Source organism: Ambystoma mexicanum, chromosome 6q (genome assembly GCF_040938575.1).
Source record: "Ambystoma mexicanum isolate Mex_15411 chromosome 6q, UKY_AmexF1_1, whole genome shotgun sequence".
In the NCBI taxonomy this organism is placed as follows: domain Eukaryota; kingdom Metazoa; phylum Chordata; class Amphibia; order Caudata; family Ambystomatidae; genus Ambystoma; species Ambystoma mexicanum.
The window spans coordinates 313202962-313223346 of NC_090937.1; the positions used below are offsets into that span (position 1 = coordinate 313202962).

Genomic DNA, 20385 nt, shown 5'->3' on the forward strand with positions numbered 1-20385 from the left:
TAAAAGTATATATCGGGGTGGGGTAAGGGATTAACACGAGTTGGGGCTCAGGCGGGATGATAAAGCTAGGGAATTGCATGGGTTGGAGGAGCAAATTTAAAAAGAGGAAGAACATTGAAATCGCCTTGTTATTTATGATTAGTTGTAAAAGTTTTAATTATTATTTCATTCGTTAACATCACACCTACCAGCATGGCTGTTACTGGAAATAGAGATGGCTTCTGCCGCGCATCAGGTGATTTGTGTTATCCATTCCTGTTCTGACGTGCTGTTTTTGTGGGGGCTTGTGGCTGTTTCCAGATCCCATGAGAAGACCCCAGGTTCAATGTATTCTGCTAGATTTGGAATACCCTGAATTTCCGTGACTAAAGTTGAAACACACTTTACGGAACTTCCTGTGGGCCAAGGTGGTCAGGGGAAGTTCATGCTCAAAGGTGATGAATACCGACTTCAGGGTTGGAGTTTGTGATTAGTCCTGTAGTCCTGTGGGCAGCGGCAAAAGACAGAAGTTCAAGCGGTTGAGAATGTAAAATAGGATTTAGTTGAGGAGGTGACGAGTATTGAAAGGGTTTAGTTCAGAGGGGCAGAGAAAAATTGAAAGATGATTTAGTTGAAGGAGAGGTAGAAAGCTGAAATGGGATAGGTCATGTTTTTTAGTCACAAGACAGGAAGTTAGAATCCACCTTGAATGACAAACATGTTTGTGTCATTTCTTGTGAATGACTGCAAGGGAGAAGAAAATCACAGAATTGGTTGGAAGCAAGCAGGAAATTACATTCCGTGACAGTAACTGAGAGGGCAATCGTTTTGTGAGAAGAAAGAACAGCAGTGAAGAGAAATCATAGAATTGTTTGGGGGAAGGGGATTATATTCAGTAGCTGGAACTGAGTAAAAACACGTGACAACTTATTCTGGCTACTAGTACAAGGGAGGAGAACATTCACGAGACCACTTTGCACCACTTTGAGACATGTGACGTTCTTTGTCAGTGGCTATTTTTGAGGTAAAATCCCAGGATTGGTTTGAGGCGTGCACCTTACATTGAGGGACTGCAACTGTATGCACCAGATTTTTGTGGCAAAGAGAATAATAGCATGGGGGAAATGATACACTTGTTTGGGGACAGGGGATTCAGCAGCTGTAACTGAGTGTGCAACACATGTGCAATCTTCTTTTGGCTTCTAATACTCGGGATTAGGGAGACTCCCAATGACCAATTTGTATGATGTGCACATGTGATATTTTCCTGTCAACCCAGAGAGAACCAGGAAGTAAACTGGACCATTTATAAGGCTACCACAACCCCCCAAAGATTATAGGGCTCTGATCAGGCCCGCTGACTCTCTATGGGAGTACTACCAAACTAGAGCCCCCTGCAGGCCTTGCATGCATGTTTGCCACTGAATTAGTAGAGAACTCACTGGTTTGCTGAATGCCTAAGAAGGATGTGGAATTCGGTGGGCCATTAGTCCAGTACCACCCAGGATTGGGCCCTTGTCACCTATATCAAGTCCGGGAACCCAGTCTGCATGTCTGCTGAAATGTAAATGCCAGTGTATAGGTCTGTGGGTCTTTTCTGTTTCTTGTTTGACTGCCGGGGGGGGGGGGGCTTCTTTTCACCTACTCACCTCACCTCTCCGGGTAGGACCTGCAGCTGGTGATGCATGAACAGCATTAAGGCAAGAACCAGTGATTGTTGGGATCGGGGGAGTATCCAGTATTGCAAGAGTGGTGCGGTGGCCACAAAAAAAGTCATGCTACTTTTCCCCCCAAATGCACCTTGGGAAATTAATGCTAAACTGACACACAATCGTTTCTGCCCCCATATGATTGACTCTGTACCCTCTCACTGTAACATGGGGACAGGAGGGGGGCATGAAGCTGTGTGCTCCTGGTCTGCATCTGATTCTGCCCCTTATTGGGCCTATGGTGCAGTCAACAGCCTGGAGTGAGGCACAGAGCGTGTTCCTGCTATGCCCCCCATTGTGCATGGAGGGTGCAGAGCAGGAGCATACGGCCAGATTGCTGTCTGTGTCATGCTCCAGATTGCTGTTCTACAGGTAGCTAGGCCGAGCAGGAGCACACAGCAACAGTGCTGACCCGGACAGGATTCCCAGAAAAAAGGCATGCCACAGTAAGACAGGGCTACACTGGCTGCCCCCAAATGAAAGTCTAGCTAAGTAATAACACATATCACACATGCAAATCTCGAAATTTGCATATGGATTGCACCAAAAGTGACTTCACAGAAAGGGACATTGCGAGGATCATCATCAGTCTTTGATACTTGGAGGCACCATGGAAGTGACTTTAGAATAAGTTGCCATAAGTAAGCCAAGTGGCAAATAATGTGGTGCAAAATACCTAAATTGCACTGTTATCGTATTTGGAACAACTCTTTGGTCATTAGGCTTTTTTTAAATGGCATGATGTATTAACATAAGCTATGAAGTGAATCAATTATGGAGCTGCAGTTATGACACAGTGCGATTAAATTATTTGCCCAGGATCACACACTTTGTTTAAATGGTGAACCCAGGATGTGGATAATTTAAGCAACTGAACATATCTTCCCAGGTTTAGTGGATACAGATTTTATTAAGGTTTTGATTTGCATTCCATATGCTTAAATAATACTAGGAGTTATTAAATTGGCAGAATGACACTTTGGCCAGAAATGACCTACAGAGTATTACACAGGTCAGTTACGCAAGGCGGAGGCAGTCCCTAGCGAGGGTGCCTTCACCAGTGTCATTGGAAGAATGGATGTGATATACCTGGTCATGAAAGGGTCATAAAGGAACATAGGTCGGGGACAGAAACTAGACAACAACACATAATCTGACACTTGGCACCTAGAACCACACTATATAGATATATACATAATATCACTTTACATTTGTGTGATCCTGTGAGGCGCAAGCAGCAGAGGTGGCTTGAGGGTTCAGCCGAGAAAGGATGGTAATGCGGTCTGGGAGGAGCCCTCCCTCAAAAGCAGATGACGTTTGAGCCAAGTTTTAAACTGTTCCACTGATGGAATAGCTTTGATGTCACAGGAGGGGGCATGCAGGTGGTGGGGGGCAGCACTGGGTGCAACTTGGAGAGCCCTGGATAAATCACTGGCAGTGCAGAAGGTGAGGTGTAGCACTGGATACGACACAGAGAGCCCTAAATACATCACTGGCAGTGCAGAAGGTGAGGTGTAGCACTGGATACGACACAGAGAGCCCTAAATACATCACTGGTAGTGCAGAAGGTGGGGGGTAGCACTGGATGCGACACGGGGAGCCCTGGATACATCAATGGCAGTGCAGAAGGTGTGGGGTAGCACTGAATACGACACAGAGAGCCCTAAATACATCACTGGCAGTGCAGAAGGTGTGGGGTAGCACTGGATGCGACACAGAGAGCCCTGAATACATCACTGGCAGTGCAGAAGGTGTGGGGTAGCACTGGATGCGACACAGAGAGCCCTACATACCTCACTGGCAGTGCAGAAGGTGGGGGTATCACTGGATGCGACACAGAGAGCCCTAAATACATCACTGGCATTGCAGTAGGTGGGGGGTAGCACTGGATGCCACATGGGTAGCCCTGGATGCATCACTGGCAGTGCAGAAGGTGGGGGTAGCACTGGATGCGACACAGAGAGCCCTAAATACATCACTGGCAGTGCAGAAGGTGGGTGGTAGCACTGGATGCGACATGGGGAGCCCTAAATACATCACTGGCAGTGCAGAAGGTGGGTGGTAGCACTGGATGCGACATGGGGAGCCCTGGATACATCACTGGCAGTGCAGAAGGTGGGGGTAGCACTGGATGCGACACAGAGAGCCCTACATACCTCACTTGCAGTGCAGAAGGTGGGGGGTAGCACTGGATGCGCCATGGGTAGCCCTGGATACATCACTGGCCATGCAGAAGGTGGGGGTAGCACTGGATGCGACACAGAGAGCCCTACATACATCACTGGCAGTGCAGAAGGTGGGGGTAGCACTGGATGCGACACAGAGAGCCCTAAATACATCACTGGCAGTGCAGAAGGTGGGTGGTAGCACTGGATGCGACATGGGGAGCCCTAAATACATCACTGGCAGTGCAGAAGGTGGGTGGTAGCACTGGATGCGACATGGGGAGCCCTGGATACATCACTGGCAGTGCAGAAGGTGGGGGTAGCACTGGATGCGACACAGAGAGCCCTACATACCTCACTTGCAGTGCAGAAGGTGGGGGTAGCACTGGATGCGACACAGAGAGCCCTACATACATCACTGGCAGTGCAGTAGGTGGGGGGTAGCACTGGATGCCACATGGGTAGCCCTGGATGCATCACTGGCAGTGCAGAAGGTGGGGGTAGCACTGGATGCGACACAGAGAGCCCTACATACATCACTGGCAGTGCAGTAGGTGGGGGGTAGCACTGGAAGCGACATGGGTAGTCCTGGGTACATCACTGGCAGTGGAGAAGGTGGGGGTAGCACTGGATGCGACTCAGAGCGCCCTAAATACCTCACAGGCAGTGCAGAAGGTGGGGTAGCACTGGATGCGACATGGGGATCCCTGGATACAAAACTGGCCATGCAGAAGGTGGGGGTAGCACTGGATGTTCGAGAGACCCTCTTCTATGCTCACACACAGGTGGTGCAGAGAATTAAGGGGGTGACTCCCATCCATAGCGCCCGGCACAAACAAGGATACAGGGTAAGAGGGAAACCCTTTGCTCCCAAGAACCCCCCAGGCACACAGTGATGGATAGGTGTGGGAGGAGACGTCCTGGAGCTCTAGACACCCCTTAAGTCATAAGCGCCCTCAAGCTTAACTATACACATGCCCTTTAGCAACTTATTTCATATGTATTAGTTACACTCATGCTTGTTCATATGCAAGAGTAGAGATCCAAGACTATTGTGCATACAAGGGAAGTTCAGTTTGCATGATTGCTCACATGTTTCGTGTTTCTTTTTGTGAAGCAGTATGCACCCTCCTCAATTCTGATCACTCAGGGACAAATGTTCCTGCTAATAGGTGACCCCCGCCCCCTCCCTTCAGTGCCTAACGTGAGTGCCCCTCTGCTGCCAGGAGCTCCTTGGGACCGTGTCCTTTCCCGTTGGGCACCCTCATTGATGTGCTGAAAAGGAAAGGTGTCCCACTGACAAATGTCCCGGGCTGGTTCTCAAAAGCTCGCCCCTTCGCCCCAATTCTATCCCCCCACTCGAAGACCACTGTTTGGGCTCAACAGTGCTTCCCCTGAATAGCTGCCTGAAGAGACGCGTAAACTAGTCTAAAGGGGGGCTATTGATGCCGCATGCCAGTGGTGGTGGATCCAGCCCCGCCCCATGTTACCGCCATAATGATTTGTACTGCACCACCTCAGCCATACCTCTATGTTTATAATGGATCGCTGTGTGTTTCCCAACTATTAAAGGATACCGATTGCAATTCTGGTGTTTAAGAAAATATGGTTTTATTGAAATGGAAGTAAATACTATTCTTGATAAATGCTGTATTAGGCTAATTTATATTACGCTATGACCACCTATTTTAGCAAGCAGGCATTCTAATCGAGACTGAGAGAAAATTATATTACTAGACGTATGTTTATTTTTTTTTATTTTTTTAGAAAACCTTGACTTGACAAATAGAACTTTGCCAATGGAAAAAAAATGCCACGTGTTTCTTAAAATTTGAAATGTCATTCCCTACATTTGGTTGGTTTAGAAATGTGGATTTGGTGCACCGTCATTAAAGTTGATTTTGTGGCCACGGAAATAAAAAAAAGTGCACACCTTACTGTTTAAGATGCCGTAATGAGGGCATGAATGCTGATAGGCCAGCAGCACGGCCGTGCCCTTGGATAACAGAGGGCTAGAGGGCACCTCTCTCCGGGCAAGCTGCGCTGCTGCCCCACTTCGATATGAGATCTTCATTACGGCCATTTGCCAATAAGATTTATATAACAGATGTTACATCGCAGACCAACGCTCGCGCTGGCAGAGCTGCCCGGATGCTGGAGGGGGGATGAATGTCAGAGGGGAACGAGGGCTGCTCAGAGCGACCGCATGCCAGGTCTGCAATTAACGCCTGTCCCGCCATGTTGTATTTCCAGCTCGTCATCATGGCCGGGACGGTGCTGCTGGCGTACTACTTCGAGTGCACGGACACGTTCCAGGTGCACGTGCAGGGCTTCTTCTGCCAGGATGGAAATCTAATGAAGCCCTACCCGGGCCTGGAAGATGAAAGCTTCATCCCTCCGCTGGTGCTGTACTGCGTCCTGGCAGCAACCCCCACGGCCATTGTAAGTGTCCAAACATACCTCGTGCTTCCTTCACACTTGGCGTGTTTTCCTGAGGTGTTAACAGTGTGTGTGTGTATTGTCTCTGCTAATGATTTTGGAGTGGGAGATATTTTGATGATTTCAGTTCTTGATCACCTGTGCGACACTGCCCTCTGCTGCAAGTACACACGCACTGCAATTGCGTTTACTGTTGTCTATTGCTTGGAATCTTCACACCGTGCAAGAATTATTAGTGTGGCAGTTGAAGCGCACCTGCGCGGCACAGGAACCACGAGAAGGACGTGCATTCCTGTTTATACAGCGATTTTTGATGTTCTTGGTTTTAAACGTTTTTTCTTTTGCAGAGGAATATCACAGGCATTCAATATTTTGGCAGATTGAACAGTCATGAGGGAATTCGTGGAAGCGAGCTATCACATTTAGCCCGGCTATCCAGGGAAATTCCAAGTGAATTGTCAGGTCCAAACATGGGCACGTGCACACGCGCACATAGTCTAATCCCTATCATTATGGCGAGTGCGGGGTGAGGTTCAATTAATATCACAAAGGCGAGTAATATGCATTAACCACAAAGAAAGCTAATTAAAAACGTTCAGGTGTATCGATTCATTACCATTATGAACGGGGGAACACCAAATAGATCTTAATGAGCTGGGGGTCATGACCCAGAACAACCAATTGCCATGGGTCCTAGCACATAAAAGGCTGCGCAGCCAGTCCCTCTTCCTATTTTTTAGTGCTAGGAATCAACACCCCTCATCTAACCAGGACCTGGGAGAGGATACAATCCAACATCTGGAATGGAAACCCAAACACTGTTTCCATCTTGTCAACGATTGTTAACTGAGACAGAGTCTGTCAGTCAGCCCTTATCCAAGCCCGCATCTCTGAGGCATCAAACAACTCGGCCGAACTCTTTAAAATCTGCAAGGAGCTGGCCAACCCTGCTGCAGTCTCTACCTCTCCTGTCCCCTCCCAGGCCCTCTGCACCGCACTGGCCTCGCACTTCATCTCAAAAACTCAGGACATCCTGTCCTCGCTCTCCTCCTCTCTCCTCCCTCCCTCTCTTCCCGGCTCTTCCTCTTGCTCTCTTGCAGCCTCCCCTCCGCCCTCCTTCTCTGCTTTTCCACCTTTCTCTGCTGATGAGGTTTCCAGACAAGTCCGATCTATGAAAGCCTCGTCTAAACAGGTTCACCCCTGTTCCTCCAAAACCATCAAGGACCACATCGACTCCCTGGCTCCTGCCTTGGCTGCCTTTTGCAACCACTCATTCGCCTCTGGAGTCTTCCCATCCCCCCTCAAGCACTCCCTTGTGCACCCCCTCCTCAAGAAACCCTCCTCCGACCCCTCCTGCCCGGCCAACTATCGCCCAATCTCCATCACTCCCTTCCTGGGCAAGCTCCTGGAGAAACTGGCCATCTCCCAGCTTAACCTCCATGCTGAATCTGTTGGTAATCTTCATGACCATCAATCCGGCTTCAGAGCGGCCCGAAGCACGGAAACTGCTCTCCTGAACATCCGTGAGGACCTGCTCCTGAACCTCGATTCCAACACTCCCTGTGTTCTCATTCTGCTCGATCTCTCCTCTGCCTTTGACACTGTCAACCATGCCATCCTGCTCAACCGTCTCCGTGATAACCTGGGTATCACTGGTCAGGCTCTGGCATGGCTGACCTCTTTCCTTTCCGGTCGACCCTCCCAGGTCCAAATGGGCTCCTTCCTCTCTGACATCTTTTTCTCCACCTGTGGTGTCCCCCAGGGATCCAACCTCTCTCCCTGGCTTTTCAACCAGTATCTGGCACTCCTTGCCCACCGCATCGCCGCTCTCTGCCCCTACTTCCAGTGCTATGCGGACGATACCCAGCTCATTTTCAGGCTACCCTCGGCCTCCTCCTCTCCTTCCCTCATCTCCGACTGTCTGTCTGCTATCCAGGAATGGTGTGCCGCCAATGACCTCTGCCTTAACGCCAGTAAGACTGAGATTCTACTCATCGGCACACCCACTCCCTCCTTCCCTGCAGCTCTCTGGCCGGCCTCCCTTGGCCCCCTTCCTGCCCCTACCTGCAAGGCTAAAAACCTTGGGGTCATCTTCGACTCCACACTCTCCTTCTCTCCTCATATATCTGACGTCTCTAAGAAGTCACACTACCAGCTGCACCTCCTCAGAGGTATTCTTCCCTTCCTCTCCTTCCCCCAGAAGCTCACTGTCTCCCGAGCCCTGGTTCTCTCAAGGCTGGACTACTGTAACAGCCTCTATCTTAATCTGCCTGCCTCCACTCTCCGCCCTCTGCAACTTATCCAGAACAGAACTGCGAGACTTGTCCTTGGCCTCAAGCCCAGGGACCGTATCTCTCCAGGACTGAAATCTCTTCACTGGCTCCCAGTGGCTGCGAGGATTAAGTTCAAAACCCTCTGCATTGTCCACAAGGCCTTCTGGGGCCTGGGGCCTAAATACCTTCAACTCTCTCTTCCTAAATATCTTCCTTCACGAGCCCTTCGCTCATCCTTCTCCAACTCCCTCATGGTCAGCCGCTTCTCGAAGCAACGAGCTGGGGGTAGATCTCTCTCCGCAGCAGGGGCCTCCCTCTGGAACAGCCTTCCTGCCTCCCTGAAACTTGAGGAGAACCATCTCCGGTTCCGGAAGCACCTCAAAACCTTCCTCTTCGCTTCTGCCTTCTCTCTCCCTCTCCCCTGCTAAACCTGCTTAACTCCCCACTGAATTCTGCACTAAACCTGCATCTGAGCCACTCTCAGCGACCTCGGTCCAGGTCCCAGCCACTCTCCACTTGCACTGCCTCCCTGGCTCCCCCTGCACTGTGGGACTGTCACTGCATCCCTACAGCCCCCTTCCCAGCACTTGCTCTGCACTTACCTCGCACTTGCCACCAGCTGGCCCTTTTATTTATTACTTATTATTTATTTATTTTTTACGCTACTTACCTTGTACCGCACTTCCCCCCCACCTCCTCCCCCTGCACTTTCTCCTTTTCCCCTTACCTCTGCACTTGCGCGATCTGAATGACACCTGGCCTAGTAGGATCGTTTGTCTGTCTTCCCCTTGTTTCCCTCCCTCCCTGCCTCGTCGCGCCTTGAAACACTTGTGTATAGGCGCGTTACAAATATCATATCATATCATATCATATCAATGTTCCCATAAAACTGCAATACATACAAAAGCCTCAACACAAGAACAATGTCTAAAATAAATGGACAAATAGATACAAAATAAGTAAAATATGGATAACCTTATACATACAGACGACCCCCATTTTCCCTCTATGTTGCAATCAAATGGGGTTTAAAAAACACGAGTGGCAATGAAAACAATAGCACAGGCGTTAAGCTACACTAAGCACAAAATGTTTGTTAAGAAGCTGCCAGACATAATTAGCAATGGGATGGCCCTACATTATGACTGTTTTCTTCTGAGGCATCTTTTCCTTACCTTCATTGCACTGCTCAGAAATGGTAGTAGCACAAAGCTCTGTTCCAGCAGTTATGTGGGGAGGGGGAAGAGTTGGGGAAGGAGTTTGTTTTGTTGTGGGGGGTGGAGAGGTGGGAAGGCAACCGGGAGAGGCTCCCTGTTGACCCGCCATGATTAGAAAAAAGGGAAGGGCTTCGTGTGACTGGAAACAGAGGGAGGAGACTGTGTATTCTCACCCGCTCTTCCAGCCACCTGATTGGCTGAGCACCCTTCCGAGGTACAACACTCCCTCTGAAGGAAATTAGAAGATCATTCCCTGACACCTTAAATGTACCAGAACCTGCACAAAATGAAGATCACAAGACTGGCCAAAAGGAACACATGGACACAAACCAAAGAACTGTGTAGCACGGGATATATTTTAGAAAATGTTTATACAGACATTGGAAGCAATAAATGCTATTGATGCCATCCTTGATCATGGCATTTCAGTATAACATCCAAACAATACACATATAGCCCTTTCTATTCCTACATTTAAAAATGTTACAACATACATGACAACATGCTCATTCATATAGCACAATATCCACAATACTTCATTAGTTCATATTAAAAATGGCCAATTTAATCATCACAACAAAGTATATACATATAATATAACTACCAATTCATTTCCATACGATTATTTCAAGCCACCATGTTCAAATATCAAACACCCTGCTATCTGCCTAATGCAAGCTCTATGTTAAATACATAGACTTCTCTGAAAAGTATTTAATACATCCTCCTAACATAACTCAGCCAATTCTTAATGCAACCTCCAACAGGTTTCGGCATATAGCCTCACAAGGCTATTGGACACGCCTTCATCAGGGAGATACACTAGGCTCCACACTTATAAAGAATGCACATGCACACTTTGTGTCACCATTTCTAAAACAAAAAACAAACAAAATGGCATGAATATCTTGTTTACATATATGCTTTTTTGCAAACTACAAATACACCATTAATGATGCATTTATTACCTTCTATTTCTGGTGTATTAACACTAATATGTCAAGTGGACTAAATAAAGTATTCTTTATTCCTACAAAGTAAGACAATAAACACATTATTAGGTAGTGTCCTGAATAATATGGGCACATCAACCAAATGCTTAGCTGCACCACTGCCAACTACAAGAAGAAAAGATTTTCATACTCTCAATTATAGAAATGTCAATTATCCCTCAGCTCTCTTTAAAGGTAGCTCCATTTGCACCATAGTGTTCACGTATAATTAGACATCAACATAATGAACCGATTAATCATATAAAAAAGCTTTTTACTATGTAAAACACAAATACCATATTTGCCGCAACTCTCCACTAATGCCATAAGTACTCGATGCAATCCATCCATTTTGTTTAGTATTGCAACGGCTTAAAGTCTAGGTTACGTTTTACCTTCATTTGGTCACAAAAAATAGACCACCTGACTGCAGTCTACTCATGGTAGATAGCTTTAAAAAAAAGCATCACATTTATGTATTTTAAGACGCTACCGTAAACAACGTTATCATGGCAACACATTTTCCACCCTTGTAGTACTTGTGCCCCTCTGCTACATTCCCTTCATCTGTCTTTACAGACGCCCATGTATGTCATTTTCTTTGGAATATATGTGGACTGCTACGTGCAGTATCTACAGCGTACCGCTGTACACATTGGGCACCTCCCTGAAATCTACGCGTAGCAAATAGCTTACAGAAAAAAAAAACATCAGGGGAAGCGCTAAAGCTTTACCTTAAACAGTATGTGCACTTGTATTGCTTGCATTAGGCTAATGCATTTCCTTCAGCTGGTTTTACAGATGTCCACGTATGTCATTTCCTGCAGACTACTTCTAGACCACTACAGTGTAACCCACTGCAGATATCGGATGCATCAACTTCTATATTGTTTGTCGTTCACAAGAACTGGATGGTTAAAACAGAGTTTTTTAGTTATACTCGCCGGCATTGGTCACCCTATAGGTAAAACCTTACCTCCTCGACTACATCTTACTAAAAGAGAGAAAGGATCTAGTTCACCAAATAGTTTTAATATATTACTCTAGAAACAATATGGTCACATAATTCTTTAATGTTAGTGAACCTCCAGTGACTATGTCTATAAAACATTTTGTTTTATCTCTTTATTAAGGAAAATGTCCACTCCATTTGTTCATTAAGTCTTTGTTCATTATGTGCTATAAATCCATATATATATTCTTGTACTTGTCTCAGAAGACTTATGTCTATATCAGGTCCTGCAGTTTTTGCTTCGCCCACCAGGTTATATCATTTTGAGTGTGCTGTGCATCTAGAAAATACTGCACCAAAGGTTCTTGTGTATTTCTGGTACATATTTCTGATCTGCGTTCTGTAATTCTCGCCCTCCCCATGCAAGTGACACATTATCAAATAAATAACACTTTTTAATGTACATGTCATAGGGTTTCTCAATGTACAGGTTTTTCCCATATAAGTTCAAACTTTGTTTTTTTGGTGGAAAATGCACATTGGATACAAATACCACAAGGTACATGGCATTTAATATCTGGATGGCCGATCGTTGATCTTAACGTTCCAGTCTGTCTTTCAGAGGGACACATGCACATTATTTGTAACAAGGTCAGCCGCATGGTTTTCTAGATATTGTGGACTTCATATAAAGCCTCAGAATGGAAGTCACGCAAAGGGATGAAGTCGATGTGACCAAACCAGGAGGGTGGGAGGGATAACACACACCTCCGTGTCTTTAATATAATCGAAACCCCACTCATGATAGTGAGGGTGGGGGGGGTTAGCCGTTCTATGTCAAGACCACAGGCTTCCTATTCTGCAAGTTTAACGCATTAGCACACTCTGGTTTGCGCCAGGTGGGAAGTGGGCACCATGGAATACTACATGCAACTTATTTGAGACCCCTTTTGTCAACAGACAATATTCAATACAGCTTCTGGGTGCAATTTATGAGAAGCAGTGCACGCCTGCCCATCAACATTGTTACTAGACTGAAATTAGAAACTGACAAGGCATCCCAGCTGTACACCCTGACAGAAACCCTGATGAGGAGTTAAAAGGAGAACCATTAAACATGCTGTGATAATCCATAGGCACCATATGAAGAAAAAGCAATTGTCTCTCTCCAACAGGGCCATATCAGGCTGGGGGAAAGGAAAAACCTGGCGAAAAGGGATTGAAAGCGATACACTTGGTAAGGGCAGGGGGGGACAAATTAGCAATTGATATTTGGCATGATTCAAAAGTCATTTCATACTAGTGGACATTCTTTCCTGATGAAAAAGAACAGGTGAGCCTGCCTCGCAGATCCTTTTCAGGAGAAAACAGTGTGCTATAAATGCTTGGGGATCGGGTGTGGGCTGGAGGAATTTGTGGTATATGAAGGATAAATATCACACACCGCTGACTTGCAACAATTTCCAGCAATGAACATGGGTAAAGGATCCTGTTTAGAGGAGCAATTCTTGTGAAAAGTCCTCATGATAAAAAAAGACAAACAAAATCATCAAAACTAAAACTATTAGGTCTTGCCCCTGGGGAACGCGGTAAAGACTAGGGAGGTGCCAATCCCAGCGAAAACCTTCATGACAAACATGCAGGTGACATTTCCTGCCAGTGACTAGCAGGGGGAGGAAATTCACAGAATTGGTTGGAAGCAGGCTGGAGATTTCATTCCGTGACTGTGAGTGGCCAGTCCTTTTGTGATAAGAGAGAATTATTCTTATTTTTTTTTTATCTTTTATTTAATTTGCACAGAGTTACAACCTTACAAATCCATACTTCCGAATAAAGCATTGCATAGGAGCTACTTCAACAACCCAACGTCGGGTAACAAGTTCTCAAGACATTTCCATCGCTACATTTCCATCATCCCCCTTCATCACCTTTATTGAGCAGGTACTGGCGGAAATCTCCCCATATGTCCCTTGTTCGGTTAGTCAAGGGCAGCAGGCTAGTATATAGACAAGAGACAATATTGAAGAAAAATCATGGAACTGTTTGGAGGCAGGAGATTATATTCAGCGGCTGTCACTTGAGTGTGCAACACGCTTGACAACTTATTCTGGCTACTAGTACAAGGGAAGAGAGAATTCTAGGGACCCCCTTGGATGACAAACAGACTTGTGACATTCCTTGTAAAACTGTCATGTAGGTAAAACTCACAGAATTGTCTGTAAGCATGTGTTGCCGGCCGCAGCACCTTCAAGAGGTAGCCCCGCCCACAAAGGGGCGGGACTGGTGACAGAGGGTTGAGGGAAGTTGGGGGAAGGCGTGCTTCGCGCCAGTTACTGTTATGACAAAATAAAGAAAGGTTGATTCAGTTTTCCCTCCGGCTGCGTGTCCTTTATTTCAGGCCCGATCCCGGGCAACACTGGCGACAAAGACATTCCGCTCACACCGGAGACTTCCTTATCAGCGGTCTGCCGCCCATCCAAGCCCTAGAAATTCTGCAGGGTCTCCTCTTTCTCCTGGCAGCCAGCGATCCCGCCGCTCTCCCACCTCAGCTTCTGGCAGCCCGCCAGGTCTCCTCCTCCTCCTGATATGGCCGGCGATCCCGCTGCGCCTACTACGCAGCCCCTGGCAGCCCGCCAAGCCTCCTCCTCTGGACCCAGCCGGGGTCCCTCAGCGTGATGGTGATCCGCTCCTTCCTGCCCGCAAGACTCTACACTGACCACGTGGCTGTGCACACGCCACCTACGAGAAGAACAGCTTTAACCACATGACGCATAAGGCCAGAAGCCTCCACCTAACAAGAGGAACAAGGGCGAAAACAACGGTGAGTGGCCCTTTTCCCCCTGCACGCCGTGCCCCAACCCAGCCACCAGGAAACACCTGCCTCCCCAAAATAACACAGCCCTGTAGCTAAAGCCCAGCACGGTGAAACACTTGGCTTGATTGCGTCAAACCCATATGTTCTAACACATCAGGCACACAGCGTGCACCTGAACAACCACCTAGCCACGCTACCTTCTGCCTCCACACAAACAATGGAGAAGACGTGGAAAGGAAAACCCTGGTGGCACCCACTTCCTACTGCCAGCTGCCAGTACTATAAAAGTCACGCCATCTCATCAAGATGAGCAACCCCTCATCCCCCCAGCCAGCCTGTGTGGCCAAATCCATCCAGCTAAGGATGCCACCACCATTTGCCACGATGCCACAAGCCACGAAAGGTCAAAGGTGGACCGATTGGATAGAAGACTTCCATCACTTTGTAAGCGGGTCAGGAGACAGCGATTCTCCACACATCAGAGACATCTTCCTTAACCTGGTGGGGGGAGAGATAAAGACCATCGTAAAAAGCATTTCAGCAGCAGAACAAAATAATTATGCGGCCCTTATTAAAGCCCTGGACAAACTACTCATAATCAAACCCAATCGCGACTACGAAAGATTTATTTTCAACCTGTGCTTCCAGAAACCACAAGAGACAGTAGACGAATTCATAACCCTCTTAAAAGTGAAAGGCGCCCACTGTCAATTCAACGCATTCTCGCTAGATGAAGGAATACGCTTAAGAATCATCGAAGGCTGCCTATCACTGGCACTCAAGAAGCAGCTGTTAAAAAGGCCCCTCACTATCCTCGAAGTCAGCGATCTTGCCCGCATCTTTGAGAGAGTTGACGCCCAGGCCACGTCCATGGCCGGCACCAGCACTCAAAACAAAATACCACGGACCTCATTGCAACAAATTCGACCACACCGCCAGAGCGACAAAGGACCATACCCAAAAAGGCCACAGGCGTTACAAATACCACGTCAACAGAGACAATGCTATCAGTGTGGCATGGCATTCCCACACTCAGGGTCCTGGCCAGCACTATCACAAAGATGCATGAACTGCGGAAGGGAAGGCCATTTCCAATAGGTGTATAGAGAAGGAAAACTGTTCCCCATACTACGACCACAAACACCCATCAGGATGCCGTCCCGCCCGCCACTTCCCCAGTATGGACCACAAAGGTACTATCAACCAAACCAATGCCGATATGTGAGAGCCGTCGATGAATACCAGAGTTATGATTACCGTCAGACTCAAGACTACACAGAACCTCCAAGTTACCTCACAGATGAATACGACAACCCACCGGAGGGCTACGGGGAGGACACATAATACCATGACCCAACACCAACTGCAACCACAGTGTACTACGACCCGCACAACCAAGCTGAGTACGTCAACCTGGTCCTCGACAGCAAAGAAGCTAGAGAAGCCACTAAAATACCAATCAAAATGGGAAACACCCTATTTCACTTAATGGTGAACTCAGGCGCGGGACTGCCTGAACCACAGACTAGTCAGCGATTGGAGGGTGCAGAGAATAGGCAATGTGGAAACCATTCAGAATGGGAGGAATTCACCACCCCCACTGAGGTCTAGGAATACCAATAGGAAGGAGAGAAACATTGAAGGCCCAGCCCATTGCATGGCTGCTTTGAGTTGTCTACCCAGTTAGCGACATGTAACCAAAGGCTCTCAGGAATAGCACCCACATTAAAAGGGAAAGAAGGATGTTGTGTTATGTTAAAGGATATTTATACTGCGCACTATCACCACCGGAGTGGTCCCCTGGCGCTCTGGGGGATCTGAAAGGGAAAGGCATCAAACTAACACAGTGACTGAGCTGGGCTTCACTGCAGGCTCAGCAACGTCCAAGGTAAGAGCGGGTGAAACGTGCCAGGTGAGCAGTACACCTGCTTCCAAAGCACCCTTTGTGGGCGAGCACCTTGGCGTTTGAGCACAGGCGCATTCTGTGGGAGTGAAAATCAATTTTCAAATACAGTAACGTAAGTGAAACAGCGGACCTCTGGCTCCAGGGATTGGACCATAGTCAGCTGCACCCAGGGCCACGTCTAATAACCATGCCCAGAGCAGGTGGCCATATGCTGAAATTGAGAAGTGCAGGTTCAACATCGGACACACAGTAGTTGCAATTAAAACTTTGAAAAACACATACTGAACACCTATCTACTGTGACGAGCAGCAAAGAAGAGGAAGAGAGATTGGGCAGGCTTTTGGTGCTGCAACCTAGAGTGATGGCTTGTTCGGGGCCCTGACTCGAGCTTATTGGGGGGATCTGTTCCATGTTCCCCTTTCAGGACTGGTCATCATCGACTTACCCATAGTTCTTGCAAATACATGTTTTGTTTGCTGCTGGATGAGTAGACAAGGAAGATAATGCATGATAGAAACCCTCTGGTCTTGACATGGAATTGAAAGCATAATCAAAATATAGACCAGGCATTGATAAAGGCATGAGATCTAACTATTTCTCGTTTCTAGCACCTGGCTTCCCGGTGCCAGCGAAACATTACAATTCCTGGTGGCCCAGAACATATAAGTCCCCATTCCCATGCAGTCCCATAGGATTCAGGAGAATGGGAACTTGGAATCACCGGCACAGTTACTGATGGTGCCAGTGCTTTCATGGCAACTATGCCTGCCGGGGCTGCTGCGCCCGGCAGGGTCAGACCTGTCGGGCACAGAGGCCCCGGCAGGGGGAGTGGTAGTGTGGCGGTCCAGAAACAAGTGTGCCGGTAAACTTACCAGCACCCTTGTTTCCGGACCGCCACACTTGCAATGAGGCCCTGTGTGTAGAAAGAGGAACTGAATACTTGTTATAAGTGCAAGATTTATATTTGTGTTATATTTTACTTAAAGATGTGGCATTCTGTTTTTGCTGCATGAGAGCCGGAAGTAACATATGATCGCATCGTTTGACTCAAGCATAAACATATTAAGTGCAATGCAATAACTGCACTGTATGCTAAACAGAAAAGCTTTTTTATTGTATGCCTTTATTGTTTACGCCGTCCTGCTAACGTTCTCCGAGACAATCGCGAGAAACGGTGACAGCCAGAAGTAAGAACCTATTTCCCTCACACAAGTCTCTCTTGTTGTAGATGGGTGTTGTAGCTTGATGCGCAGTCTCCCCTGTGAAAAGTCAGACCAGCCTTTTGTACGGTAGCAGAGTCTTGCATATAAGATTCACATGTCCCATGGTCCAGTGCCCACTACTTTCTGCTCCTAGGGGCAGACTCAGAAACAAGTTACTCTGAGCTACTGACTTACTCCTGCAGCAGGCTATTCTATTCACAAGGAAGTCACTCTGAGTACTCTCTGGCCCTTGGCAAGGTGGGTCAGCCCGCCCCGGCGGTGAGCTGTCAGCCGAAGGCACAAGTTGTAAATGCTTTTTCGAACTAGAAAGAAGGAAAATAACACTTGTCTGGGGTATCTGTAACCCCCGCTGCTCTCCTCTACTGAAGTCCGTTTTAGTGTTGGATCTGTGACCAGGCACCCATTTACTGCAGCTGCATGAAGTGCAGTTCTAACCAATGAAATGGAATTCTCCGTACAGCGATGCCAATACTTTATACGGAGGCACTTACATGGACAATCATCCATCATAATCACAATGTGTAGGCTCTGGGTCCCTTGTGTGAAGGATAGTACATGGTCATGGGACTGTGGGTGGGCGTTGCTTTCTTATGGAAAGATGTGTTGGGGGGCTGGGTAGCCCGGAAAGAATACAAGGACACCAGCGTGTGTATTACGTACTGTCCTTTATTAGGTACATGCATTAACTGCCGAAACCTCGGCACTTCCTCCTTTTTCCCCCCGTCAGTGGCTGCCTTAAAGGGGCAGCCACCCGTAACAACACCCCCTGACAAATGTCCTTGCAACAACTTTAACTTAACGGTCTAACGTGCTGTCAACATTCCTCCACTAATCTGGGAGGCCTCTTGATGCTTCTCTGGGGTTGACCTCGCGGCTCATGGTGTGAGCCGCTGTCAGCGTTTACATCCGGGTTTAGCTGCCGTGGAACCTGTGGTCCGAGGGGGACCCATGCTTCATCATGAATGTCTACGTGATCCGGGTCTGGGCCATCAGGTGGTGGCCTTTCTTCTGCACCTCTCGTGACATGTTTGAATCGAGAACTGTTCCGGGTCACTTCCTTTTCTCCATTTGTGGCCGTTATCATGGTCCCTTTTATGGCAACTACTTGTAGTGCCTCAGGTGAGAACTGAGGGTCTGTCTTTTTTGTTACGACTTGTTGTAACCACACTTCGTCTCCTATTTGGAACTCTTTTGTTTGTGCCCTCCTCCTTCTGTCGGTCTGTTCCCGTGCTTTTTCTTTTGCTTCTTCATCTCGTCTGATGACTTCCTGGTCTGCCTTGGTCCACCTTGTTGGATTATTGACCAACCTGGTCCTGACTTGGTATCTCACCATAAATTCTGCTGGGGTTCTGTCGGTGGCCTCATGAGGCGTATTTCGATAGTCCCTCAACATTCTGCATAGTGCTTGATGCGGGTCTGCCCCTTCTATGCGTGCCCTTTGTATGGTCTTTTTGATGGATGCCATAAACCTTTCTGCCAAGCCATTTGCCTGTGGCCATCTTGGTATTACTCTTTGGTGGCGGAATCCCATATGTTTTGCAAACACCCCAAACTCATGTCTGCTGAAGGGTGCTCCATTATCTGATTTTATCGTGTCCGGTATTCCCCATTCGCTGAAGACTTCATCGAACGTGGCAGCAACATGAGCAAATGCTGTAGATTTGACACGTTTGACGATAGGAAATCTGGACTGTTCATTGATGAATAGTAGTAAGTGTCTCCTTCCTCCCATGGTCCATAGAAATCAACCGCGACTCTGTCCCATGGATGCTCCAGAATTGTGGTCACTCTGAGCAGAATGAGGGGTTCTGGTTTTGCAGTACACTGGCATGCCGTGCAGTTCTTGACCCACCGGTCGACCATATCGTCCATGAAGGGGAACCAGACGTTGCACCTTAACTGTCTTTTTGTGTTCTCCGCCCCTCTATGTCCTTCGTGGGCAGTTTTGATGACCTCTGACCGCAGTGTAGTGTGAATGACTATCTTGCAGCCCCGTAGCAGAATGGACTTGTCCTGGACTGCTAGCTCGGAATGTACTTTGGCCAGCCTCTCGATCTTATCTCTGTACGCCCCAGGGTCTCTTTGGACCGCTCTGTGGAAGTCTTTCCATTTATTATTTTCCGTCAAACTGATTGCCAGAGCCATGGATGGGTTTGCTGCTGACTCTGCGGCAATGGAATCAATGGAGATCGCAGGGGGTAGAGCATTGGCGGTGACGTAGCTGATATATTCCGAATCAACTGGCCTGGCATTGGACTGCCAACCGGGTGCCTTGAGAGGTAATCTGCGGGATTGTTCTTAACCCTTGGTCGGTGGATGATGTCAAAGTAATACTCTTGTAGGCGATTTCCCCACCGCTCAATCCTGGGGGGCATCTTTGTCCGTGGATTACCAAAGAGAGATAGTAAATCCTGATGATCTGTGATTAAGGTTAATTTATTTCCAATGATAAAATTATGAAAATGTTTGCACGCCCATACTGCCACCAAACTTTCTTTCTCTGCCTGGGAGAATGCCGACTCTGGGGGAGCTAGGGCTCTACTGGCATATGCAACCACGTACCTCGGATGAGTGTCTTTTCCACTGGTTTGAGTAAGGATGGCACCCAGACCCACCGGACTAGCATCTACGACAATTTTAGTGTGCCACTCATTTTCGAAGTAAGCTAGCTTCCTAGCTTATCAGGGAATGTATGATGGTGTTGAAAGCTGATTG

At 47.7% G+C, this 20385-nt stretch overlaps 1 protein-coding gene across 3 annotated transcripts in view; it reads left to right on the forward strand.

The window, feature by feature from the left end:
* The window catches only part of PLPPR1 (phospholipid phosphatase related 1), an 863412-nt gene that overhangs the window by 620755 nt on the left and 222272 nt on the right, over positions 1 to 20385 (forward strand). For 2 of the 3 annotated variants that reach the window (XM_069630812.1, XM_069630813.1), the window contains exon 1: positions 6077 to 6295. In XM_069630812.1, the coding sequence (XP_069486913.1) occupies positions 6092 to 6295 (204 nt within the window). In that variant the 5' untranslated portion in view covers positions 6077 to 6091. Of the gene's footprint in view, positions 1 to 6076; positions 6296 to 20385 lie in introns of those variants that run through there. The other variant, XM_069630811.1, reaches the window with a different exon arrangement.